Source organism: Columba livia, chromosome 14, assembly GCF_036013475.1.
Source record: "Columba livia isolate bColLiv1 breed racing homer chromosome 14, bColLiv1.pat.W.v2, whole genome shotgun sequence".
In the NCBI taxonomy this organism is placed as follows: domain Eukaryota; kingdom Metazoa; phylum Chordata; class Aves; order Columbiformes; family Columbidae; genus Columba; species Columba livia.
In genome coordinates this window covers 4,023,000-4,048,629 of record NC_088615.1, presented here as the reverse complement: position 1 = coordinate 4,048,629, position 25,630 = coordinate 4,023,000, and the positions used below count along the sequence as shown (strand labels likewise).

General features: G+C 62.2%; 3 protein-coding genes across 5 annotated transcripts; 2 read left to right on the top strand and 1 right to left on the bottom strand.

The window, feature by feature from the left end:
* The first annotated feature begins 1,393 nt into the window (after window positions 1-1,393).
* On the top strand, window positions 1,394-9,310 carry LOC102085974 (glutamate dehydrogenase 1, mitochondrial). Of its 3 annotated transcripts, XM_021288950.2 has the most exons (12): window positions 1,394-1,742; window positions 2,327-2,407; window positions 2,897-2,952; window positions 3,434-3,497; window positions 4,178-4,272; window positions 4,464-4,643; window positions 6,213-6,350; window positions 6,522-6,659; window positions 7,343-7,423; window positions 7,924-8,139; window positions 8,512-8,574; window positions 9,070-9,310. In XM_021288950.2, exons 1-12 carry the CDS (start codon window positions 1,397-1,399, stop codon window positions 9,184-9,186), a joined length of 1,575 nt encoding a protein of 524 aa, XP_021144625.2. In that variant the 5' UTR covers window positions 1,394-1,396; the 3' UTR covers window positions 9,187-9,310. The 3 variants fall into 3 exon arrangements, with proteins under 3 accessions (XP_021144625.2, XP_064885706.1, XP_064885707.1); XM_065029634.1 differs by lacking the exon at window positions 3,434-3,497 and having other exon boundaries at window positions 1,510-1,742; XM_065029635.1 differs by lacking the exons at window positions 1,394-1,742; window positions 3,434-3,497 and having other exon boundaries at window positions 2,131-2,407.
* Window positions 9,311-10,219: 909 nt separating this feature from the next.
* Window positions 10,220-14,390, bottom strand: SNCB (synuclein beta). Its single transcript, XM_065029656.1, has 6 exons — window positions 14,234-14,390; window positions 13,984-14,111; window positions 12,479-12,517; window positions 12,037-12,155; window positions 11,180-11,269; window positions 10,220-10,960 (listed from the first exon to the last, which is right to left on the bottom strand). The coding sequence occupies exons 2-6, from the start codon at window positions 14,102-14,104 to the stop codon at window positions 10,928-10,930; spliced, it is 402 nt and encodes a 133-aa protein (XP_064885728.1). The 5' UTR covers window positions 14,105-14,111; window positions 14,234-14,390; the 3' UTR covers window positions 10,220-10,927.
* A 176-nt stretch (window positions 14,391-14,566) lies between these two features.
* EIF4E1B (eukaryotic translation initiation factor 4E family member 1B) lies at window positions 14,567-17,906 on the top strand. The gene is made up of 7 exons (XM_005503330.3): window positions 14,567-15,229; window positions 15,421-15,512; window positions 15,622-15,717; window positions 15,855-15,918; window positions 16,088-16,201; window positions 16,315-16,454; window positions 16,574-17,906. Exons 1-7 carry the CDS (start codon window positions 15,212-15,214, stop codon window positions 16,686-16,688), a joined length of 639 nt encoding a protein of 212 aa, XP_005503387.3. The 5' UTR covers window positions 14,567-15,211; the 3' UTR covers window positions 16,689-17,906.
* The last annotated feature ends 7,724 nt before the right edge of the window (window positions 17,907-25,630 follow it).

Genomic DNA, 25,630 nt, shown 5'->3' with positions numbered 1-25,630 from the left:
TCGTGAGGAGCATCCTCCCCTCCCTGCAGGCAGCCTTCATCCCAGGCCAGCTGCCTCCTCCTCCTCCTCTCCCCACCCGGGCACCTCGGGGCTGGCAGGAGAACAATAGCGAGGAGGATGAGTAAGATGGTCCCCATTGCCTTGGCAACGCACTCCCGCGCTGCCGGCGCGCGAGGAGTCAGGCAGCTGCCTGAAAAGCGCATTCTCCCTCGGTGGAGGGGGCTGCCGGCGCAGGTAGCATGGCAGCCTCCTCCCTGGCACCGTGGCCCACCTCCCACGCTCGCACGGGCAGCGCCACGTGAACACGCTGGGCTCCCCCACAGCCGCCAGCACATCGCCGGTGCCCGCACACGCCGGTGCAGGCGGGCACACACGCCTGGCACACGGCTGGGCCCAGGCTTGGCTCGGTGCCATCTGGCTCACCGGTGCCCGGTGGTGCCGGGGAGTCTGGCTGAGGGCATGTGCCGCCTCCAGGGCTGCCGGGCAGAAAGGTGATGGGTTTCCCATGGCTGCTCACTGCTGCACCACCTTCACGCATGGCTGCCCATGTTACCTGCGGGCAGGAAGGCCGGGGCCAGAGCTGATGGGGTGCTGGCAAATGGGAGTGGCAGGGGCACCAGGGGCACCAGGCTCCCATCACCAACTGCAGCTGTGCATCCCACACTGCCCCCCAGCCTCCCCTCCCCATACTTCCCCTGGGAGGACCCACAGGGTGCCTGCAGTTGGGATGACAAGGGCACCAGCAGGAGATCCAAAAGCACCAAGCACCCTAAAAATAGTGCTGCCTTGCCAGCCACCTCAGCACGGGGGTGCTGGGGGGTCCTGATCCCTGCCAGCACCTTCTGCCCCAGGCGCCCCAAAGCACAGCCCGTGGCAGCGTCCCAGCTCTGCGGGTGGGAGGGCACGGCGCAGGGGACACCACAGCACATGGCCCTGGATGCTCCTGGGTGCAGGCAGGGACACAGCCCCACAATCGGCTAGGGGGCACAGGGGGCATAACCCCCGCTGCTGGGATGGTAGCGTGGGGCTGTGCAGGCCCCAGGAGCCGGGTGGGACCCCTCAGCACCCCACGATCCCACAGCCCCACACCCGCCCCTGCTCCCGGTTCGCCCCGCCCCCAATTACCCCGCCCCCGAATTAGCCCCGCCTCCTCGCTTTCCCCACCCACTTCGGGCCATCGTCTCCTTTTCAGATCCCGCCCACATCTCCCCACCTCCCATTGGCCAGAGAATCAGCCAATCAGAAGAGTCTTGCCGTACCCTCCACCCATTCCACTCTCCACAGCGCCCCCCGGCGGCCGTCCCGAAGGCCATCAGCCAATCAGAGCGCCGTTTGCTGAAGGGCCTGCCCTCAGCCACCCAGGGCAGCTGTTATTGGCCGCTGGCCGGGCGGAGGCATGGCGGTGGTTGTGCTGGGGGCCGCGGCGCGGCGGCTGGGCCCGGGCGGCCCCGTGGCGGTGCCGAGGCGTTGTCGGGGCACGGCTGGCCCGGCGGGGGACAGCCCCGGCGGCCCCGGGCTGCTGACCATGGTGGAGGCCTTCTTCAAGCGGGCAGCCGCCAGGGTGGAGACAGGAGAAGGCCGGCGGGGTGGGCAGGCCTGGGTGCGCGGGATCTTGGAGACCATCCGGCGCTGCAGCTGCATCCTGGAGGTGTCATTTCCCCTGCGCAGGGACAGCGGCACCTGGGAGGTGGTGCAGGGCTGGAGGGTCCAGCACAGCCAGCACTGCCTGCCCTGCAAAGGGGGTGAGGCCGGGAGCCGTGGCCCTGCTGCCCAGTTCTGTATCCCTGTCCAGCCCCGCACGCGTGGGCTGATGCTGCTGACCTGGGGGTCAGGACACATCCTGAGGTGCCCAGGAGGATGCTTTCCTTGGTTGCATCCCGCAGGAGAGGAGGCACCTGGGGGAGGCACCTTTGCCACCCTTCACGGGAGCACAGTAGTCATATGGCCGCCACCACCCCTGTGTGTGACTCCTCATCCTAAACAGCACATACCTGCTGCCCTAAACACACCTCAAAGCAGCGACGGCTGTTCTGAGCCTGAGGGGTCCCAGCCTCTTGTCCCCTCAGCCTGAGGCCTCTCCGTGCTGCTCCAGCGCTGTTTGAGGTGCTCACCGCAGCAGAAGCCTGTGTGGGGGGTGATGGGCTGCGAGGAACCTGCTGTCCATGCTGTGGTGTTCGGGGGGAGTGGGTCTAGCTGGACGATTGCTGATCGCCTATTGCGACTGGATGCTGCTGCTTCAGAAGTGTCAAAGCCTTTCCTACAGCGCCTCTGTACCATTTGCGATAAAAAGGCAAAGACTCTTCATCTCTTCTCTCTCCTTTCCCAGGGGTTCGTTTCAGCAGCTCAATCAGTGTCGATGAAGTAAAAGCCCTGGCTGCATTAATGACTTACAAATGCGCTGTGGTGGGTAAGTACAAGGGGAACGTAAAGCGTGTGTTGACTTGCACATGGGATGATGCAGCGATACAGCGAGTCAGAAAAGCTCCTTAGATGCTTTGAAAATTGTAAGTGCTCTAGAAGTGCAGGACATTCCTCTGGGCACAGATGTGCAAGGGCAGGGCTTGCTGTAGCTGCGGGATACATCGCCGGCAGCCCGGGGTGTTTGTGCTAATCAGGGAGCATCAAGCGTCATACTGCTCAGAGACGGTCTCTGCGCCGGGGTTGTCATGGATTCAGCTCTGGCTGCTACCAGCTGTGGCAGGCTCAGGGTCCGTGTCCTGTCCTGCCTTCAGCTCTGCTCCATGGGGGCTGCGTGGTGTTAGGAGGAGCTGTGTGCAGCATGGGGGTGACCCCTGGGATTCACCAACAAGGTCGTGATTGCCGTTGTCACCTCCTCCTGCCGGGGAGCAGGCGAGCCAGCAGAGAACATCTGTCTGCTTTACCCACTCTTTTCCAGATCTTCCTTTTGGTGGTGCCATGACGGGTGTGAGGATCGATCCGAGGAAATACTCGGTGAGTTTGCTCCTCTCCTTCCTCTGCCAGCAGCTCATCACTCACACTCCATTTGCACAGCCCTCCCTCCCCATGCAGATCACAGCAATGCACTCTGACAAGCCGGGGGAGACATTTATAGTGTGTAATGCTCCCCCAACAACTGTGAAAAGCAGCTTGGGGCGGAGCGAGGGGTGGTGAACTCTGATTGATGGGTCAGTGCATCTGGCCAGGGACTCTGAAGGAGAGACACTCCTGCTGCTGGTTGCTGGCCTGGGGGAATCTGTGCATCAGCAAGGGGTTGGAAGGGCACTGAGCAAAGGGACCAGGAGCTCGCACATGGCTTTTCTGCAATCCAGGGTCCCCAGCTGCTGTGAATTAACCCCCTGCGGACATTGGGGTGTGCCTGTTGTGGTCAAGGGAGCTGCCTGGTGCTGTACCAGGGCCCTGTGATTTGTATTGGGGCCTGTAGTAATAACCGTGTTTTGTTGTTCTTGCGCAGGAACATGAGCTCGAGAAAATAACAAGGCATTTTACTATACAAATAGCCAAGAAGGGATTTATAGGTGAGAGTAGTTTTGTGTGTGGCTTGCAGGCAGGGGAGCGGGCAGCAGAGCAGGCAGCAGCTGCCTGGCTGGGCAGGCGCAGGGGCTGCCGCTCACCCACTGCCTGTCACAGCACCTGCCGCTCTGGAGTTCCGCTGCCCATTGACCGCATGGCTCTGCCTGCGCTGTGAATTTGGAGCAGGGCGAAGCGGCACTGCGCATGGTGGGGCTGGGTGGGGGCTCACCTGGGCATTATCCTCTGCTCCCACCGGCCCACACAGTCGCAGGGAGGAGTGAAGGGTTCTCCTGTATGTGATAAGAGAGCTCAGTGGGTGCTGGTCACAAGGCAAAGACCTTTACATTCGCTCTTCACTTGAAAGTAGTGGGAAGGGACAAGGCAAAGACCATGTGAAAGCCCAAGCTGTTCATGCCCAATGGATGGCCCAGCTTGCCCAGAGAGATGGTTGATGACCCATCCCTGGAGACGTCCCAGGCCAGGCTGGATGGGGCTCTGAGCAACCTGAGCTGGTGAAGATGTCCCTGCTCATGGCAGGGGTTGGACTGGATGAGCTTTGAAGGTCCTTTCCAACCCAAACCATTCTGTGATTCTATGAAATCACCTGGCTGTACACATGCCACTGGTTGGAACAGAGCAATCGAATTGCAAAGACAGGATTTGACAGATTTTTCTACCTCCGCAGGACCTGGGATTGACGTGCTGGCTCCTGATCTCAGTACTGGGGAGCGGGAGATGTCCTGGATAGCTGACACCTACAGCCACACGCTGGGGTACCGGGTAAGCTCTGACAGTGTTGGCTTGGCACCTGGGATGCTGTGGGCACTATGGAGGGTTGTGCCCAGAGTTGCTTTAGTTTTAGTCAGGCCTTAGGGAACGGTGAGGGAAGCTGCCATTTGGAGAATGTCCTCACTAGAGGACTTGCACCAGGTGAGACTGTAACCTTTGCTGTCCCCATCCTGGCCTCGCAGGACATCAATGCCCAGGCGTGTGTGACAGGAAAGCCCATCAGCCAGGGTGGCATCCACGGGCGACTCTCTGCCACGGGGCGGGGGGTCCTGCATGGCATCGAGAACTATATCACCAACACGGAGTACATGGACCGCATCGGGCTGAGCCCTGGCTTCCCCGGCAAGACCTTCGTGCTGCAGGTGAGTGCTTGGCTCAGCTAAAGCTCTGAGGAGGGCACTTCCTTGGGATCTTTCTGCTCCTCCTTTCCAGGAGAGCTTTCAACCTCAGCTCCCGCAGTTCTGCCTGGACATGATTTCTCAAATCTCTCCTCACCCTGTGGCAGCTGGCACTCCTGAGAGCAGCGTTTCAGACCCACTGCATGCGGAGGGGCAGGGGTGCTGCACTGCTCACACCGCACGGGCATTCCTGATGTTTCTCTGTACCTGTTGTGTCTGAAAATGCTCATCAAATGGAAGCTGTGACCAACAGCAGGCAGAGCGGAGAGGTAGCAGGACACAGTGGGCTCTGCCACACTGGATGGAAGGAGCACACCCCAGGGACAACTTCACATTGCTGTCACCTCCAAACAGGCTACAGCAAACAGATGTTACCTACTGCAAAGGTCCTGCTTATGGGTGCAGCCACCATCCCTTCTGGGTGCTCTGTGGGTCTGGCCCACCTTGCCCAGCAGCCTGGGAGCTCTGTGGGACATGGTGGGTGCCAGCCCTGCCTTCTCCCCTCTCCTTCCAGGAAGGACCTTCCCTTCCCTGCAGCCCAGGGCCTGCTCATAATTGCGGGGAGGTGCTTCCCCCTGCTGTAGCTGCAGGATCTCCTGCTCTGCCAGACACCGCTGCCCTGATCTGCTGCCCGCAGCTGCCTGTTCCCTGCTGAGACCACTGCTCTCTGCAAGGGAGAAATAAACTGGCAACCGCGCAGCTGAAGTCTCGCCTGCGGCCAGCACTCTGCACATTCCTCCAAGCGCTCACTGCCCAGTGCGGCTCCCTGCTGCGGGAGGAGGCTTTGAACCGAGGCTGTGCTGCGTGCGGTGCCCTCGGGAATGGCCCTGCCTTCTCTCATCCCTTTGCTTTTTGCACATCCTTCTGCTTCACTGATATGGCAGAGAATGGGATAGCTGAAGTCCTTGGCTACTGTGTGTGTAATTTTGCTGTGTTTGGGGCTGTTTTGGTGGTCTCAGGATCCAGCACTGCTTTTAGGAGCTGTACCAAGCTGGCAAGCGCTTTGGGGCAGACTGTGCAAAATCATCTGTTCCCGTGAGAAGAGCTGAGCCTTCCCCGTGGCCCTGCCCTGCACCGGTGCTGTGGCAGCTGATCGCAGCCCCTTGGTGTGGGGTGCAGGAGGACTGGTCGGGTTGTGCCTGGGTGCTGCATGGTGTCCACCAAGGGACTGTGTTAATCACTGGATCTGTTTTTTATCGAGATCAGCTCTTAGAAACAGAATGGCATGCTGTGCTTGGAACATCATGTCCGGGGGCTCTGGAGGTGATGAAGACAGGCTGAGCTGGAAGCCCTTATCCCACAGGCTCTGTTTTTCACAACCCTCTAACTAGCCAAGGAGATCTGTCCCACCAGGTCCCAGTCTCCATCCAGCCAAAGCATTCACCAAGAACCGCTATAGATCAGGGGTTCCTATTTGTGCTTCTCAGCTCACGCTCCTGAGAGGGCGCTGTTACCAGAGCAGCGGGTCAGTTTTCAGTGTTTGTCCCCGGGACGTCCCTTTCCACAGACTGTCTGTGCTCTGTGCTGCCGTAGGGCTTTGGAAAAGTGGGGCTGTTCACCATGAAGTACCTGCACGAGTACGGAGCCCGCTGCATCTGTGTTGGGGAGACAGACGGAGCCATTTACAATCCCAAAGGGATTGACCCCAAGGAGCTGGAAGAGTACGAGCGGGTGAGTTGAGCCCATTCCACCCAGCCCTTGTTCTTAGACGGGCTGTTCAGTGCCTGTCTCTGAAATGCCCACGAAGAAGGGGCTGCCTCTCGTCTCCTGCAGAGCCCAGCTCTGAGGGCAGTGCATGATGCTGCCACACCAGGCCCAGCAGTGCTCTCCTGCTCATTCCAGGGCCATGGCACCGTAGTTGGCTTCCCAAAAGCAGAGCCCTGTGATGGCAGCATCCTGGAGGTGCCCTGCGACATCCTCATCCCTGCCGCTATTGAGAAGCAGCTCACAAGGGAGAATGCTCCCCGGGTGCAGGCAAAGGTACAAACCGCTCACACCACACACTCCCCACAGGCTCTGCAGTGTGTGCGAGTGACAGCAGCCCAGCCGTGCCTTCACTCTGGGCACTCAGCACCCCAGGGAGGTGTCACACCACCGCACTGACAGCTTGCCCTCTGTGTGAGAGGGATGGAACATGAGGCAAAGGTGGCAGGTCACATAACTTGGGGGGAGGAGGAAAGCCCAAGCCCTTCCCTTTGCTGGCAGGGAGCAAGGCTTGTTGGAGTCACCTTGGCTGGCTCCGTGGCATCCTCAGTGTTCAGTGTATCAGATCCTTCCCGCGTGGCAGAGGAGGTGATATCCTCAAGAGTACTGCATGCCACATTGAAAATCACAGGCAGCAGATAAGAGTGAGCAAAGCAGGGGACTTGTACAAACCCCAGCTTTGTCCCTTCGCCATGAGCTCTAGGGACCAAAGAAACAGGGTGTGCTGGGACCTGGGACTCTATCACAGCCAAGGTCTTTTTCTGTCTGAGTCTTTAATCATCTCATACAAAATGTGAGGTCTGAGCTTCTGCTCATCCTGAACAGCCCCGGTTGGGGGGCAGGTACGCAGATTGCTTCCACCAGGTGGGGGGATCCCAGCAGCGGGGAAGGCAGCCTGTCGCAGGTTTCGTCTTTGCTATCTTCCACCTATCTCACCCCTTCTCTGCTTGTGCTCTCAGATTATTGCAGAAGCTGCCAACGGCCCCACTACACCAGCAGCACATGAGATATTCCTGCAAAGAAACATCCTGGTCATCCCGGTACGTCCATGCCCATGCACATGGGGAGGTGGTGAACTCATGGCTAATAGCCACACAGCGGTGACAGCTGGATCCAGCTGGGATCTGTCAGGCTCTGGGATCTGGTGGCATTGATTGTGCCTGTTCCCTGCCTTTCCCCCAGCTCCAGAGCAAATCTCAGATGCTGGTTTCCCATCTGAACCTTGTTGGTTCTCAGCTGCAGCAACAACAGACCATGGGGCTCGTGGCCAGCACTCGAATGTCCTGCGGTCGCTGATGGGCCAACAGCAAACTGCCACATCCTGTGGGGTGTCAGAGCAGTGGGTGTCTCTGCTCAGAGGCAGTGCAGAGCCACTGTGGCTCTAGGATTCAGCCATCCCAGTAACCTCAGGATGGCCCCTGAGGGCAGAGCCCAAGGGTATGGGAGAGACCCAAGGCAGAGGAGGAGAGATCCCCAGATCTGTTGTGGGTCTTGGGGTCACCCTAAGCAGCAAATCTGAAGCATGTACTGCCCTCGGCAGGACGTGTATGTGAATGCAGGTGGTGTGACCGTATCCTTCTTTGAGTGGCTGAAGAACCTGAACCATGTTAGCTATGGCCGCCTCAGCTTCAAGTATGAGCGGGAATCCAGCGACTACCTCCTGCAGTCAGTGCAGCACAGCCTGGAGCAGTGGTTTGGCAAGGCCAAGGGGGAGATTCCCATCGCGCCGTCTCCGGAGTTCAAGGCCCGTGTGGCTGTAAGTGCCTACAACCATGGAGGTTTGTCCTGGCTCACTTGTCTCACATTCCCAGACACTCCGATCTGCCACCCCAGTGCTGAAAGCTGAGCTTGTGGCACTCACAGAGTCCCCTCACGGTATCACCCCACTGATGAAAGGGATGGGGTGTAGATGCCGTGTGTGGTGGCACAGGCCTGATAATCTGAGAGTGCTGTAGGGAGTCCCTTAGGGGCCAAGCCATGTGCTGGAGCCAGGTGCAGATGTGGCAGGTGAAGCTTGGACCACCTGTGGTGGCCATGCACCGAGCAGGGGCCTGTATGTGATTAAATGGGTTCAGAGAACCAACCTCCAGCCTCTCCCATGAAGGATTCGCTTGTTCTCCCCCCTCAGAGTGCGTCGGAGAAGGACATTGTGTATTCAGGACTGGCCTACACCATGGAGCAGTCAGCCAAGGTACTGCGAGGGCTCCTGGCCTCGCTGCAGAGGCTCTGTGCTATATGTGGGGGGTGCCCAACCCCAGCACCCCATCACCACCCGCGCTGGGTCACCCCGAGGCCTGTGGTCATGTAGCCTGTGGTGGCTGTTTCCACTCTTTGATTAAAGCTTTGTGCTCAGCAGTGTTCCTTGTTGCTGCTGGGTCCCTGTCCCTTTCTCCATTCCCCCAAACTTGCGTTCCCCATTTCCAGGGTTGCTTAGAGGAGCCAGGCTGTACACAGCAGTGCTGGCACTGCTTGGCAGGGGGGTCTCATGCCATCCCTTGGGGAGGTGACTGCATGAGTGGTGTGCGTGGAGCCCACCTGTGGGCACAGGGTCTGTCCCCAGGGGCGTGCTGTGGGGCAGAGCATCCCCAGAGCCACTCAGAGGCGGCTCCAGATCTGACAGAGCATCCCCTAGGTTGTTTGGCGTGTCTGGGTGCTCCTGGGGCTCACAGCTCTCCTCTCTCTCTAGCAAATCATGACCACAGCTGCAAGATACAACCTGGGCCTGGACCAGAGAACCGCTGCCTACCTGTGCGCTCTGGAGAAGGTGTTCACCGTGTACGAGGAGGCCGGCTTCACCTACTGACCCAGCGCCTGGCAGTGCTGCCCAGGTGCCACGGTGAGGGTCACAGTCCTGCTGCGCAGGGGTGCCCAGGACACTGTGTGCTGCACCGTGGGGACACCTCGGTCTTTATAAATGATTGGTTTGAGCATGTTCTCTCCCTGTGCTTGGCTCTCAGCTCTCTGGGGCAGGGGCTGCCTTCCTCCACACCCCTTCTGCCCAAGCCTCTTTCCAGCTCCCTGCACACTGGAAGAAGCTGTGCCAATGCTGATTTGGGTCTGTGTGCCCATTGCTGGCAATAATTGAACAAGGGGAGTAAAAAATGCAATTAGCTCTAGGGGAGGGGACAGCCCATGGCACAGCCAATCCCGGGAACATCTCGGGCCATTTAATACTGCGCGGTAGGCGCTGCAAGCAGTGCTGCAACTGGCGCAGAGACGGGGAGCAGAGCCAAGGCGGGGATTTGCAGGCATCAGCAAACCTGTTGTGTGTCCATGCTGACGGCTGCAGCTTCAGTCTTTCCCCACAAAACTGGCAAGCCAGTACGGATGGGGGATTTAACCTGATATTCACAGCAGGGAAACTCAGCCCAGCCTGTGTTGCAGCCACAGGGCTGAAGGCCAGCTGGGGACCCAGGCTGGGTTGGTGGCCCTACCTTGGGGGAGCTAAAGGCCCAAGGATCATGCTCAGGGTTGGCCACAGGACCCCCCTGCTATGGTGGGCATCCCTCAGTGGTGTGTGGCAGTCACCTGCCCTTGAGGTGGTCACACTGCAGCTGAGCAAGCTGCCATGTCCCTGTCCCCCTGAGGGCAGCAGGGTCACATAGGAAGGTGGAGACAGCAGAGGAGAGGCCCTCGCTTTGTTCTGCACTTCTAGCACAAGGTCAGGGTGCGTTTCTGGAATGTACCTGACAAACAGCAGCACATCCTGACATGGTGGTGAGCAGACAGGAAGGCGTCTTGTGCCCCAGCCTCTCGTTCCTTTTCCCAAAACTGTCCCTACTGCCAAAGTGCAGCCCCCCCCCTCCCCAGGGAACCCACAACCAGGACCAGGGGGCTACAGACAAGAGTTGGCTTTATTCACGGACACGGGGGCAGCTGTGTCACTGGCAGCTGCCCTCGTATTGCACATCCAGCGATGGGGGGATATCCATGCCACGTCACAACACAGCGTCGGCACTACGGGACCTCGGGGTGTGGGGCGAGGGCACCGTCACTACCCAGCAGGCTGGGGAACAGGCTTGGACGCCAAGGGTTCACAAAGGCAAAAGACCTGTCCACCCATAGATAGAGAGATATATAAAAAAAACCAGTTCCACGATGACCAGAGCAGAACCACAGGGACACGCGTGCAAGCAAAATGTACAGCAGCCCGCGAGCAGGTAAAACATGCTTTGTACAGACACAGACACACTGGGATGCAGCTGGGGTTTATGGCGCTGGGAGGGAAACAGAGCGATAAACCCCAGCTTCATGGACACACACACGCACACACACCAGCCCGTGTGGGCAGTGCCCACAGCTCGGGCACACGCCAGGGCTTAGGGGCTTGGACATGGAGGGTTTTTCTCATTGCTAGACACGGTACAGAGACACAGACACGGTCCCTTGGAACGGAACTGGAGGAAGAACTCGTGAGCGAACGGGGCAGGGGCACCCCTGCTCCTCCCCGGCACACAGGCAGCGGCCGGGGCCGGCTGGGGAGGAGCAGGGGGCTCCCGGCGGTTCGTTGTGCTGCTGGTGGAAGAGGCGAGGACGGGGGTCCATTATGCCTCTGGCTCGTATTCCTGGTATTCCTCCTGTGGGGTGGGGAAAGAAACAGCTGGTGAGAGAACCCAGGTGGGGCACAGGGCCCCTGTGCCCCCCAGCCCCCTGAGGCTGCAGGGGTGTGTGCCCACAGCACTGGGAGCTGGTGGGCTCAGGGCTTTGCTCTGGACAGCGATGGCCACCAGCATGCTGAGCGCTGGCAGCCAACACCTCCGCAGCGCCCCGCACACCCCAACACCCTGTCCCCTCACCTGCGGGGACTCCTCGTAGTTCTCCCCCTCTGGCTCCAGCAGCGGCTCAACCAGCGGCTCCTCAACAGCCTCCTGGGCCACTTCCTCTGGCTGGGCGTGAAACAGGAGGGTCAGTCCCACGCACACAGCTCTCCACCCAGCACCCACCCTCCCTGCCCCTGCCAGACCCAGGTGACCTTGCAGGAACCAGCAACACACCCGGGATGCTGGAGGGTTCATGTGGGGGGCACCAGTGGAGGGGTCTGGCAGGCACCCCGGGCACACAGCAACCCCCCTAGCTGGGAGGTGACAGGCAGAGGCCCTTGGGAGCAGGGCCTGCGTGTTTGTGTCACTGCTTTGCCCCCAACTCCAGCCCCAGGTGGGTGATGGGTGCTGGCACTGTGTGAACCCCCGTGGGCTCCAGGCGCTGGTGGGGCCGCGGGAGCATCCTGCATCCCTGGCAGGGGAGTGTGGCGCCGGGTAACCCCTCCCCGGGGCTGGCAGAGCGGCTGGCAGGAGGGAAAGGGGGGCCACCAATCCCCCCATACAGCGGCAGTGGTGGCAGTGGCCTCATTTCTTCAGCGGATGCTATTTTGGGCTAAGCTGGAAGCCAATGGGCTCATGGGGGTGGCGAGATGCGAACCCACTGCCCCTCCCCGCCCCTCCGCTCCCGCAGCTGTCAGGTCACCTCGCAGCCGCTGGAGCGATGCACTGCCGGCCCCGCGCTGCCAGCCGCCATGCGGGAGCCCGTGCACGCACACGTCCGCAGCCAACACGCTCGGGGCAGCGATGCCTGCCCGCCCCAGGCACAGGCAGAGCAGCAGAGAACCTCCAGGGTCACCACCGGCACAGCAGCAGCCAGAGTGGGGGGGTCTCACCTTCAGGTCTGCGGGGAACTCCTCCTTCTTCACCAGCCCCGTGGCCGCCGCGATGTTGCCAGCGCCTGAGAAGGCTGCTTCGCCCAGCTGGGATGCCTGCTCCTTCGCCTTCTCGGCCACTGCAAGAGCCAGGGGTGCCCATCAGTGCCCCGCCAGGGCTGCCCAGCTGTGGCTCTGTGCCCAGCATCACCCAGGGGGCTGGTGAGGAGTCACTAGGGAGGATCAGGCCCTCCCTGCCCAGGGACCGGGGGGGGCCGGGACGCTGCTCTGCAGCTGGGCAGGGAGTGTGAGCAGCCACTGCAAATCCTTCGTTGCGGGCCCTGTTATATAAGAGGCTTTAGCCGGGTGACATCAGCCCCTCAATTAGCCTCCGATCTCGTTAGCACAGCCGCACTCTCCAGGCCAGAGGGGCACTGTGATGGGGAGCTGGAGGGGACCATACCTGAGGTGACACCTTGCACCACGCCTTGGGTTTTACTCCCTGGGGATAGAAAGAGAGAGACAGAGAGGGGGTTAGAGGGGCTGCGGGCTGGGCTCTGCCATGCGCTGTGGCCAGGACCCCAGCAGCACTCTGTGAGCCAGGGCAGCCTCCTGCCTGCACCCCAGCCTGGCTGTGCCACGGCAGCCAGGGCACCAAGCACCCACCTGGCTCCCGCAGGCTCCTCCAGTCCCTGCAGCAGCTCAGGCTGGGGCAGCACAGGGCCACTGCCACGTGCCCGGCAAGCAGAGACCCTGGGGCCCAGTGCCATGAGGGCACAGCCGGGCAGGGTGAACACCAGCTGTGCTGCTGAGCAAAGCCTCCCACAGGAGCTGCAATCCATATCCTGAGCTGATGCCAATACAGCACGGGAAGCCCCACAGCTGGAGCAGCTCATGGCCAGGTGCTACGGTTGGCCATACGGGCCCTGCCATGCTCCCTTCAGGCAGAGCAACACTGCCCACAGATGCCAGGACACCCCCTGGGATGGTGCAGGGTATCTGTGATGGGGGAAAGGCAGTGGCTGGGGAACCAGGCAGCTCCTGCGGGATGTGGCCTCAGGGCACTCCTTGAGCTGTCGGACCGCTGTTTCAGGCACGCACTCCTGGGCAGGCTGGGGGTCCAGGGCAGGCACGCACCACTGCCTGGGGGAACGGCTGCGGGGTCTCAGGTCCCCCACTGAGCAGGATGGAGTCCCAGCCCTGTGCCCTCCCCCCCGCTGCAGGCAGGGGCAGCCTCAGCTCCCTCCCTGAGCAGCCCAACGCCACAGCCGGGTGTGCAGCCTGCCCGGAGCTGCCTTCTCCCTCTCAATGATGTCTTCAAGGACTTGACCCAGAATGGGCCCCAGATGTGAGGGGCAGTGCAGAGGGACCCCTCAGCTGCTGTCTGGGTGCAGGGGAGATGCCAGCAGAGCAGTGGTGCCCCAGGTGGGGGGTGTGCTTCAGGACATGGCATCTCTGAGGAGGACAAATGTGTCCCCAGCCCCAGCTCTGAATCGGGCACATCCCAGCATGGGAGTCACCACCTCCATCACGGTCCCTCTCTGCTCCTGCCCCAGAGCATCCTCCGTGAGGAGCTGCAGCACCCTCGGGCTCACACCACCGAGAGCCGCAGGGGCTCCGGTGGCCCGGGGTCCCATCCCTTCAGCCTGGGGACCGGCCCCGACCCTGCCCCACCACCCCATCCTCCTGCCTGCACATGCCCTGCGGGCAGAGTGCGGGCAGGGCACTGCGGGCACCTGTCCTCGGCTTCGGGACAGCCCGGCAGGGTGGTCGTGGCAGGGAAGGAGCAAGCGGGGAGGGGAGCGGGGCCGGGGACAGGTGGGGACGGCAGGGGGATGGGCAGGAGGACGCAAGGGCAAAGGCAGGAGCAAGCAAGGGCAGGCAGAAGGGGCCGGCAGGGGCATGCAGGGACGGGCAGGGATTAGCCGGGGGGCAGGTAGGGGACAGGCAGGCCGAGCCGGCCCTTACCGACATAGAGAACGCCCTCCTTGGTCTTCTCGGCGGCCTCGGCCACCCCCTGCTTGGTCTTCTCGGCGGCGGCGACCACCCCCTCCTTGGCCTTGGACAAGCCCTTCATGAACACCTCCATGGCGGCTCTGCGGGGAGAGGCCGCACGGCTTCACCCCGCCCCGGCCCGGCCCCGCGCCCGCCCGCCCCGCGCAGCCCCGCGTCCCCGGTCCCGCCGCCCGCCCGCCCCCGGTCCCGCCGCCCGCCCGACCTGTCTCGCTGGCGGCGGGGACCGGGCCGGGCCGGGCCGGGCTGCGGCGGGGCGGGCTCAGTGCGGCTGTGCCGGGGCCGCGCCGCGGTGCGCTGCGCCGCGCTGCGCCGTGATGCGCGGGGGGGACCGTGCCGCGCCGGGCTGAACCGTGCCCGGCCGTGCGGAGCCGTGCCCGGCTGCCCCCGCCCCGCACCGCCCCGCACGGGAGCGGCACGTCCCCCTGCCCGGCTCGGCAGGGTCGGCACCCCCGGCCCTTTGTCTCCCCACCCCACGGGCTCCTTCCCCACACAGTTCAGCACCACCGGGGACAGTCACATCGCATCGCACCTTCTCCCCATCCCAGCCCATCCTAATCCCATCCCACACTGTCCCCACGCTACCCCATCCCAGTCCCTGTCATGTCCCATCCCCATCCTACCCTCTCCCTATCCCATCTCCTCCCAATTCCACCCAATCCTGATCCCATCTACTACCCGCTACAGGCTGTCCTCATCCCATCCTGTCCTCCTCCTCCCATGCTCTCCACATTTTGTTCTGTCCCCATGCCATCCCTGTCCCCATCCCATCCTCATCCCATCCCCTCATCGTCATATCCTCTTCTCATCCCATCCCATTCCCATCCAAATCTGTCCCCACTCCATTCAATTCTGACCACATCCCCTCTACATCCTATTCCACACTCTCCCCATCCCATTCCACACCTTCCCTATCCCATGTTGTTCCCATCCTACCCTGATCCCAGTGCTGTCCTGCCCTGTTTAACATGCAGTCTTGATTCCCACCAGACACTGTCCCCACCTTACCCCACCCTATCCCCCTGCCTTGACCCCATTCCACCCTGCTCTCTACCAGAAGGGGCAGGACCAGCAGCCCCTCCCCACCACACAAGTGCCTGCAGCTGGGCTGGCTGCCTCGTCCCATTCGCCTGTGGGCACTTAAGAGCTGGGGGTGGCTGAGGGAGAGCCTGTGCTGGGCAGGATGGCTACAGGGGAGCAGGTGAGTGTTCTCCTTGTGAGCTTCCCTGGGCCTGGCAGCAGAGCCTGGGCAGCCCTGCAGGCAGCACGGTCATCCCCTCAGGGCTCCTGGCTGTGGGGTCCCTGTCATGGTGTGGGGGAGGCTACTGGCTGTCCCCACCTGCCCTGCTGGGGTGGCCATGGGGCTCCTCCAGGCTGTCTCTCCTTCCCCAGCGGAGGCAAGAGGAGCGGCGGAGGCGACGGAGGGCTCCGCAGCAAGAGCCGCTCCTGGCAGGGAGCCTGAGCAAGCACCCCCTGCAGAACAGGTATGGGGGCTCAGGTGTGGGCAGCCTCTCCCAGTGCTGGGATGGGGGTGCTGGAGCTGAAGGGAGGCTCTAGCATGGCTGAACTCCCCCATCTCCCTTCCCTCCCCAGGTGGGCACTGTGGTTCTTCAAGAATGACAAGAGCAAGATGTGGCAGGCAAACCTGCGCCTTGTCACCAAGTTCAGCACTGTGGAAGACTTCTGGGCGTGAGTGTCCCGTGGGTGGGCAATGTGCCCACTCTGGAGAGGTCCTGGTTGGGAGCCTCTGAACCAGAGGAGGGTGCTGGCGATCCCTGAGGCACCTCTTCTCACCTGTATCTGTGTCTTGTCTCCACCTGGTGCAGGCTGTACAACCACATCCAGCCCCCCAGCAAGCTTTCATCTGGCTGTGACTACTCACTCTTCAAGGTGTGACACCCCCTCTGCCACAGTCCCTCCTTGCAGCCACCTGTAGCAGTATGGGGGCACGCTGGGTGCCGGTGGGGCTGGCAGGTGCCATGGCTGGGTGCTGACAGCTCACAGAGCTGGCTCTGGCTGGGTGCTTGGTTGCCCTGACCATTCCCTTGCCTGTCCATAGGACGGCATCGAGCCCATGTGGGAGGACAACCAGAACAAGCGTGGTGGGCGCTGGCTCATCACCCTGGCCAAGCAGCAGCGGCACACGGAGCTGGACCGTTTTTGGCTGGAGACGGTGAGTGCAGCCCCACTGGGGCTGGTCTGTGGGGTCCTGTCAGCAGCATTTCCACCTGACACAGTGCCGAGCCGTGGAGTGACTGTCCTGGGCTCCTCTTCTCGTCTGGGCAGCTGATGTGCCTCATTGGGGAGATGTTTGATGAGTACAGTAACGAGGTGTGTGGGGCTGTCATCAACATCCGTGCCAAGGGAGACAAGATTGCCATCTGGACCCGGGAAGCGGAGAACCAGGAAGGGGTCACCCACATTGGGTAATGCAACTTTGGGGGGGTGCTGCATGGGGCCAGGTTTGGGAGAAATGGGGTCCCTGGGCAGGGAGAGAAGGGAGAAGCAATACTGCCCTGTTCATGCAGTCTGTTCCCTCTTCCAGGCGTGTCTATAAGGAACACCTGGGCTTGTCACAGAAGGTGGCCATCGGGTACCAGGCCCATGCAGACACGGCCACCAAGAGTGGGTCCCTTTCCAAGACCAAGTTTGTGGTGTGACTGTGGGGGGAGTGGGGCACTGCATGTGGGGTCCCCCTGTCCTGTTCCACAATGAATGACTGCAGCTGAGCACAGTCTGTGTGTCCAGGGCTGAGAAAGGGCTCTGGCGTGCTGGGGTGGCTTTTGCTTCTGGCAGGGTCCCCTTGGAGAGGGGGGTGGACAATGAGTTGCTGTATCCTGTACCTGCCTGCTGGGTGAGCAGGGCTGGGAGCACAGAGCTGGCATTGCCCAGGCATCACTGTCGACTTGGGGCACTGCATGTCCTCCAGTTCCTGGGACCAGTGTCAGTCTCCCTGGGGCTGCAGGGGTGTCCCCCTGCCCTGGGGGACCCTGGATAGTCCCCAAGAGGATGCTGGGCTCTGTCCTCCCCTGGCCAAGGCTCAGCTCACTGCCCTGTGAGTCTGGCTGTGCGAGTGGGTACCAAAGCCCAGCTCATCTGGGTCAGTTCAGCCTGGGTAGCTGGCTGTTTTTCCCCAAGCCCCTGCACATCAGTGGGATACAAGTCTGCCTTCTTGAGAAGACTAGCTCCCCAGCCATAAAGGGATCCTCTTACTCTTCCCACCCTGCAGCAGCCCAGCCCATGCTCTGTCCTTTAATCTAGTGGTTTTGACTGTTGGATCTGTCCTTCCCCCCACCCTGCCCGCCTATTCGTGTTCTGGAGGTGGAGCTGCCTGCTCACCTCCTGGCAGTGCTGTCTGCACTTCTGGCCACGCTGTGGCTCTCCTGCAGGAACAGCCTCTTCCATCCCCTCCAGGAGCACCTGGGCAGCTCCAGCTCAGCCCAGGGTTGCACAGTGTCCATGGCAGCACATCCAGCCCATCTCCGCTCAGAGCTTGGGGCATTTGTCCCTCACTGCTGTGTGGTGACTGTGCTGGGTCAGCACTGCCTGCAGCTGGGACTGCTGCCTGCACCTGGGCTTTGCAGGGAGCTGGCATGGCACTCAAGTCCTGTGGGGGGACAGAGTGTAGAACCACATGTCCCCCTCCTGTTGCAGTCAGTTGATGTGTGCCTGGCCCCCACTCTGCAGGCAGGGGCTGTGGCCATGGCACCCTGGTGCACCCCAGTGCAGCCCTGTGGGGTTTGCTAGAGCTGGCTGTGTCCTGCCCTGCTCTGGGACACTGGTGTAGCTTCTCCAGGGCCACCAGTGCCACAGTTCCCCTGGGGCAGCTGTGCCAGGGCTCTGCCTGTCCTGTGCCAGGGCTCTGCCTGTCCTCCACCACCCCATGTTGCCCATGTGTCAGGCACAGGGAGGGGTCAGAGAAGCTGCCAGAGAGGGGACAGGAGAGCTTGTCCCTGGCACACAGCATGCCAGACCATGTTTCCATGTCCTCACATCATGAGCTGGCCCTGGGCTGCTTCTCTGTGCGGGTACAAGAGCAACAGGACCCTGCTGCCCTTTCCTATAGGGCAACCAGGTTGGGGTGCTGCACACAGCACTGGCCCCGCGGCCAGCAGCAGGGCCAGGCTGGTAGTCCCACGCCTGGAACGCCTGCCGGTGGGGGTGCTGAAGAGGGGACGCGGGCACAGAGTCTGGCTGCCCCGGCTGGGGGCGCTGCCTGCGCTGCCTGCCCGTCGCCACGCGGTGGTGCCGCTCGCCCGGCCTTGGCCAGCTCGGGCGGGCTGGCTGCTGCAGCGGGGCGCCTCGCACCGCCCTGGCGCTACAGCGGGGTGCCCACCGCCCTGTCCTGCCTGCAGTGGGGTTCCCCCTGCCTGCCGGGTGCGGGGCAGGCAGCGGCCACGCGTGGGGCCACGGAATGTGGGGCTGGCACAGCTGAAACTGGGGCCGGGGGGCGGGAGGCAGGAGGGGTGTGTGGGGTGCTGAGCCCCCCACTTAATAGTTAATGGCCCCTATTTGTGTCCCACCCCAGCAGTGGCAGCATGAAGTGAGTGAGGGCCAGGGGCTGCCTGTCCTTCTGCCCCTTCAACCTGTCCCTCTGCTTGCCATGACTCCCCCACAGCCATTCCTTCCCTGGCTCTGGGGCTGAGATCCCCAGGTCACACAGGCACACTGTTCCTGTCCCCTTGCCCCCATGCTGGATGCAGCAAGAGAGACATACCCACGGGGTGCCCTGCACCCCACAATGCCAGGAGGCCAAGGTTATCAGGGGAACTGGCGCAGGCTGCCACTCTGCCACGGTTCACCGCCATTTGCATGCAGCCGTGGTGGGATTTCATTTGATTGGAAAAATAATAGGGGCCATTGATCTCCCTGGCTTTGTGGGCTCCTGCAGCCCAGCCAGGCTGGGGGGCTTTCACTGCCCACCCGGATGCCACCCTTTGGGGACACACAGGTCTCCATCCACAGCCTCTGCACTGTAGGGTCCCTGTTGGGGGGCTTGGAGGGTTCTGGTAGGTGGTGGGCACTCAGGGACACCCTAGGTGGGCACAGCAGTGACCAGGAGCCACTCGGCAAGTGTGGCAGTGCCAGGGCTGCCCTTGGCCTGCCTCATGCCGGGCAGCTGTCCCAGCTGGCAGCCGAGCTGGCAGCCCTGTCAATAATCATAATTAAAAATTAATACTAATCAAAAGGGAGAGGCAGATGGCAGCAGACATGCGGCAGGGCTGCAAGTGGGGGTGGGGGATACTGGAGCCAGCAGGACTGACAAGGACAGGGGTGGGGGTCAGGGGAGCCATGGGGTGCAGTGGACCAGGAGGGTCATGGTGCTGTGGGGTCTGGTGGGAGAGCACAGGGTAAGGGACCCACAGGGATGGGGAAGTGGGGCCAGGGGAGCTGTGGGGCACAGTGGGAATGGGGACAGCAGCATGGCGCTGTGCTGGCACACGGATGGGGACCCGAGTCTCATGTGCAGCGCAGGTCGGTGGTGCCGGACTCCTGCCCAGGGTCACCTTGCCGGCAGCTGGCGGGCAGCCAGGGCCGGGCGCTGCCGGTCGGTGCCTCGGCTCGGCAAGCTGCCAACCCAGCCGCTCCCTGCGCCACCGGCTCCATGGCTCCGGCAGTGAGGACGGATCCTGGCCCCTGCCCCCTGGCATGCTCCCAATGCAAGATGGGTGCAGGCACCCATCCTGCTGTGACTGGTGGGCACTGCAGGGTTAAGTCTCCTAAAGTAACTGGGGAAGGAGCTGCTGGCTCCATGGTGCCTGGGCCGGGGAAGAACAGGCAGCACTGGCTCACCGTGGGGGTGAGCAAGCAGCGCGGCTGCTGGTGCTGGGCCTTTGCCACACAATTCCCGTGGTGCCTGCACCCACCCCCCTGCCCCATCACCTGCCTGGGGACCCCAGGGATGTACCAGGCCCTGACAGGGGGGAGGTGGACATGCAGGGGACCTCCAACCCTGGGCACCACTCTGAACACCCCTGGGATAACGGATCCCCACGAAGTGCCCTATGCCCTCCCTGCCCACCCTGCCAGGCTGTGCCGGGGATGCAGGCTAAGCTTGTCCTCCATCCAGAAGCTGCATGACATGCAAGGAGGGGTACCCAGGGTGAGGGGTACCTACAGCGCAACGTTCCCATGACAACCTCCCTGGAGACAGCAGCCAGTGTGGGAGAAGTGGGAGGCGAGGAGCCCACGGACCCCTCCACGCTCGGGTTCCCACGCCTGACAGGACACAGATGGGTGCAGCAGAGGGGCTGCAGCCATGGGTCTTGCTCCTGGCCTCAGGTTCTGCCTGTCCCATCCTGCTCCCTGCCTACTGTCCCTGCAGCACAGGGCAGGCAGGCATGGCAGTGCTGGTGCTGCCTGACTGCTCTGGGCTGCTCCTTTCCAATAGCCGGGTTTGCATGGTGGGGTTGGTATGGAGGGGTCTGCACGGAGGGGAAGGGGTTAAGTGCCTGCAGGGCTTTCCCCAGGGCCAGCCGCAGAGGAGGGGGAGAGTGGGACAGTATCTCCTGCCCTGTGCTGCTGCAGGAAGCCTGTACCTGAGAAGGGTCCCTCGCTGTCACTTCTCATCTGCATGATGGTGGCAACCAGGCTCCTGCAACACGGCTGAGCACTCTCCTTCCCCACAGGGACCGGCTGGCACTTCCCGCTAGGCAGAGGCAGGCGGGGAGAGCAGGCAGGTGGGATGGGGACAAGGGCTGTGTGTTCAGAGACCTGCAGGCATTGGAGGCACGGCTGCAGCATGATACTGTGGCAAGTTGCAGGTAGTGCTGTCCCCCGCCACCCTGCCCTCCGTCTCCCTGGCCACCATTGCTTTGGGCTTTGCTCTGCTGGCCCTGTGCTGTGGTCTTGGTGCCTCACAGCTGGCTGGCACACGCCCACAGGGCCTTATACCCCCAGGGGCTGTGCCCACGCTGCTCCTGAGCCTCTGCCCGCAGCCCTGTCCCTCGGTTCCCTCACACAATGCCACCAGCTCAGAGTGACCAGCCTGTGCCTCCCTTGACACGGATGAATCCTAACAGCTGGAAAAGGGGTGTTCCATTAGCATCCCCACATCTTCCCAGCATGGCACAGGCACTGGCCGCTCTCCTGGCCGCTGCCAGCCCTGGGGCTGCTGGGGTGCGGGGCACACGGCGGGCAGTGCGCCAGTGCCTTTCCTTTTCCTTCCTGGCCCTGTGCACCCCAGCGTCTCCTTGCAAGGGGCCAGTGATGCTCCAGCCCACAAGCACCACTCTGCCAGCACCCAGTCATGGGGCCGGGGTTCTGCTTGACTCCCTGCCCACCCTCCCCAGCACCGTGTCTCTGGCTGGGAGGGCTGGTGGTTCCCAGGCAGTCGATGCACCCATCGATCCCGCGCAGCTCTGCCGGCTTCTCTCCCACTGCCGGCTTCTCTCCCACCGCCCTGCTAATTAACTGGCTGCTGCTGCTGCTGTGGGAGCACTGAGCACCCAGGGCAACTGTGCTGCCTGCTCCCTGCTCTGCCTGCCCTGCCTGCACCCACCTCAGACCCCTGTCTGACCTACCTGCACTGCAGAAGGGGGGGTCTGTGTGAGGCTGGGGAGGGGGCTGGCAGGCCCTTGGCTGGAATGAGGAGCACAAATTACTGAGGGGGTGTTTGGGAGGCAGCACATGGCCCCTTTCAGCCCCACCAGCTGCCCATGCCCAGGACACCCTCCCACCGCTCACAGCCTTGGCTGCAGCAGCCCCCAGCCAGGCATGGGGACGGGGATGAGGACGCTACCTTTGTACCGGGCTGTAATGAGATTTCTGCTTGGCTGCCTGGATAGAAAATCCCAGCCAAAGAACACAAAAAGCCTCTCTGAGCTCCACCAGCCTCCTGCCCACCATGGGGCACACGGAGGTACCCCCAGCCCAGCAGCCACAGCGCTGCTTGGGTGGCATCAGCACCTGTCCTGGCCAGGAGCTCCCCCTGCACTGGCTGGCATAGGACACCTATTCACCCAGGTCTCCCTGTCCTAGTCCCACACTGTCACTGATGCAGCCACCCCATATCTGGGCTGGGGTACCAGGCACACACCTGGGGACCCCTTCCCTCTGCCTGGGCACAGGCACCAGCATCCCCAGTATCACCAGCCACTGACACCACCAGGTCCCAGTGCCGTGACACTGTGTCCGCAGGACCCATGTGGGCAGGGTGGCACCACGCTGTGCTCTGACTCCTCTAATTGCCCTTTTTCCACCCATGGCAGCAGTAAATCCATCTCCTTAAAAAGCGGGGAGCCGCTCTGTGGGCACTGGGGGCTGTGAGGAGCAGGCTGTGCTGGGACAGGCTTTGCCATGCGTCTTAATGAAGCCTTTCCTGCCCCCGGCGCTGTGCGCTGTTAATCTACTCTTGCAAATGGCTAATTTTGAAAATCCTCTTATCAGAATTAGGTCCTCAACATCCATATTTATTTATTTTTCATTTTCATAATCTTTCTGTTCCTTGTGTGGCTGGGGTTGTTCTCAGTGGCTCGATTTCTGAGCATCCCTGTGCAGGATGATGTCTGGCATGTCCAATGCCATGCCATCCCATGCCATGCTGTCCCGTGCCATGCTCTGGCATATGTCCCTCACACGGCACACACATTCCTCACACCTCAGCTCTGCCGTTGATGCCAGCAGCAATGGTGCCCGCTCACCCTGCTGACCCCAGCACCCCGTGCAGCCCAGACCCTCTCTGGCGCTGGGGGCCCAGCTGCATCCTGCTCGTGGGGCCATGAATTATACATTGTTTATTTGTCAGCACCTTCCCAGTTTGTAACTCAATTAAGCAGACGGCGGTTTTGCTAATACAATGGTGTTTAATATTCAACTTCCTTAAATACCACAAATGGATGGGGAGGCAGCGCGCGGGCGATCCATTATACATGAGCTCAAGTACCTATTTAAATATTTGATAGGAGTTTAGAAAATCTCGGGGCTGGCCTTGCCCGCGGCTGCCAGGGCCGGGCAGGAGGTCGGGCACTGCGTGGGCTCTGCCAGATCGGGTGATGGGTGGGAGCTGCTTCACTTTAGACACAGCACCCAGGGCACACGGTGAGGGAGGAGTGGTACCAGCACAGTTACCTCCCCAGGGAGGCGGCAGCCACAGCCCACAGAGCCCGGGTACCATCACCCACCAGGTGATGCCCTCCTGCCTCCTCCACCCCAACCCATTTTCTTTCAGGAGCGAACCCTGGCACAACGGCTGCAGCACGCGGCTGAGCCACAACCGCAGCATGCTGGAGGAGAGAATTAATTTTTAATTCCATCTTAATTACTCTGAGTAATAATCCATTTACAGCACCTGGTGGGGCCGGTGCTTTCGGCCTCCCCCAGGGGTTGTGGCAGTTACAGGACGGCCAGGTGCTGAACGCCCTGCTTTGGGGGCACCAAGCCGGATGGGCGCCATGCTCCCCTTCTTGAAGCCTCTGAGTCTATGGTGCCCCACATGCTGTGACACCTCATGACATCTGGGTGGGTGGTTGGGGGTCCCAGGTATCCCCTTGGGCAGGGGCTGGGCAAGCACAGCCCCTTGGTGGCAGGGCTTAGGCAGCTGTGAAGCAGGATCCGGCTCATCCACCCTCTTGGCTCTTCCTCAGCAAGAGGGAGAGGGAGTGGAATTGAAAGTGATCTCCCCAATCTGTATTAATTAGAGTCTATTAACTTGTCAGCGTGCCCTGCCGCTTCCCCACTGACGGCCCAGCCGTGCTGGCCCACGGCACAGGAGGGACACACAGCATGATGCCACACAGCCTCAGTGAAGCATCCGGGTGGCACCACATGCCGTGAGCACCTGGTGAGGGACCTGGGCAAAGCCGGGGCAGGACCCAGCACCCCTGGGTGGGTGGTAGGGCAGGGAGGGTGCGGTGGGTGCCATGTGGTGGGAGTGTTGTTCCTGGCACCACCGACACAGCGCTGGGAGCTGGAAGTCGTCCTGGGAAAGTGGCACAAGGAGCAGATGGGGCTGGAGTCACACCAGGGCCTTGAGCCCCCTCCCCATCGTGCTGCCCCATGACAGCACCATGCTGGGTGTCTCGAGGATGTGGGTCCCATCCACAGCAGGTACGCCCTCCTTGTCCTGCCCTGGTACCTGGCCAGAGGGTCCGGCTGCTGCGGGAGCCTGGGCTGGGGGTCTCAGCACTGCGGGGGAGCTCACCCCGGTTCCCATGGCAGCCCCCTGGGAGCTCACGTGCAGCACGGTGACTTCAGCAGGAGCAGATGGAGCTGCGAGGAGTAAAAACATCCTGTTTCCATGTAAATGCCATCAGTAATAATGAGCTAGCCTGAAGGAGTGTGGTTATCACCATGCTGGGGCTCTGCCCACAGGGGGACCAGGGGTCTCCTCTGCTGGCTGGCCCCCACCAGTGCCCATGTGGAATGCCAGGGCTCAGGGCACTGCCTGGGGAAGCACAGTAGTACAGGACCGGGCACCCATGGGTGCCACCCCTTGTGCGCTGCCCTGCCTGCGCACATGGCTGGTGCACAACCACACAGGAGAACCCTGGCAAGGGGTGTGATGGTGGAAGGTGGCTCTGGCATCGTCCCGGGGCTGTGCTGGTGGTAGCCTCACCTCTGACAGCACTGACAGAGCTGTGCCGGGACACATGGAGGCCACGGCACAGCCAATGCCACCTGGGAGAGCCACGCTGGCTTCGCACCCGCTTCAGCTCTTTAAGGCATCAGTGTAGCTGTTAATTGTTCCTGGAGCTGCTAATGAAATTGTTGCTGTGTGATGCTGGGAGCCGCTTCCAGGCCCTGCCCCTGCCTGGCCCCTACCGCTAGGAAGAGGGGGCTGCTCAGCACTGCTGGCACTGGCTCTGGCTCCCACAGAGCTGGGGTAGCACCTCAGGCATCCCGATGCAGCCTCATCCACCTTTGCCCCTCACCCCTTGCTCACACTGCAATGTACCTGCTGGTGATGGCACCGCTGCTCACCAGGCACCTTGGCTGAGTGCAGGGAGGGCACCAGGAGGGAAGGGGCTGCATCCTGCAGCCATGACAGAGCCGTAACCCCTGGAGAGGCCAGCCTGGCAGAGTGTGCAGTTTGGGGTACCTGGTGGCCAGACCCCCACGTCTGTCAGTGAGGTGGCACCCCACGGGTGGCACACGGTCACACCAAGATGGTGGCCCCACTTCCATGACATTTCCCAGCAGGAGACACCGCACTCGCGGCCGGAGCTGTGGTGGCTGGGTGGTGCAGGGCAGGGTGCCGGCAGGACCCTCTGCTCCTGGGGGCGTCCCCCGCCCACTCGTGGGGTGCAGCAGGGGTTCGGGGCAGGGCGGGGTGCGGGGTGGGTGCTCTGCCGGGGGTGGGGTGTCCAAGAGCGGGGGATGCCGTGCTCGGGGGGAGCACCGGGTCCCGGGCGGGTGCAAGCCCCGGGTGCCGCGTGGGGGGCTGCGGCGCTCGGGGAAGGATGCGGACTCCAGCGCCGGCCCGTGGGGGGCGGGATACAGAGCGGGAGATGCAGACAGGGGGGTGCGGTGCCGGCGGTGGGGAGCGGGGCGGGGGACGGCGGCGGGGGCGCGCCCAGCTGTTGCGCCGTCCCTTCCGCGGGCGGGTCCGCGCTCGCCGCCCCGCATTGGCGGCGCCCGGGCGGAGCGGCGGAGCGGCGCGGCG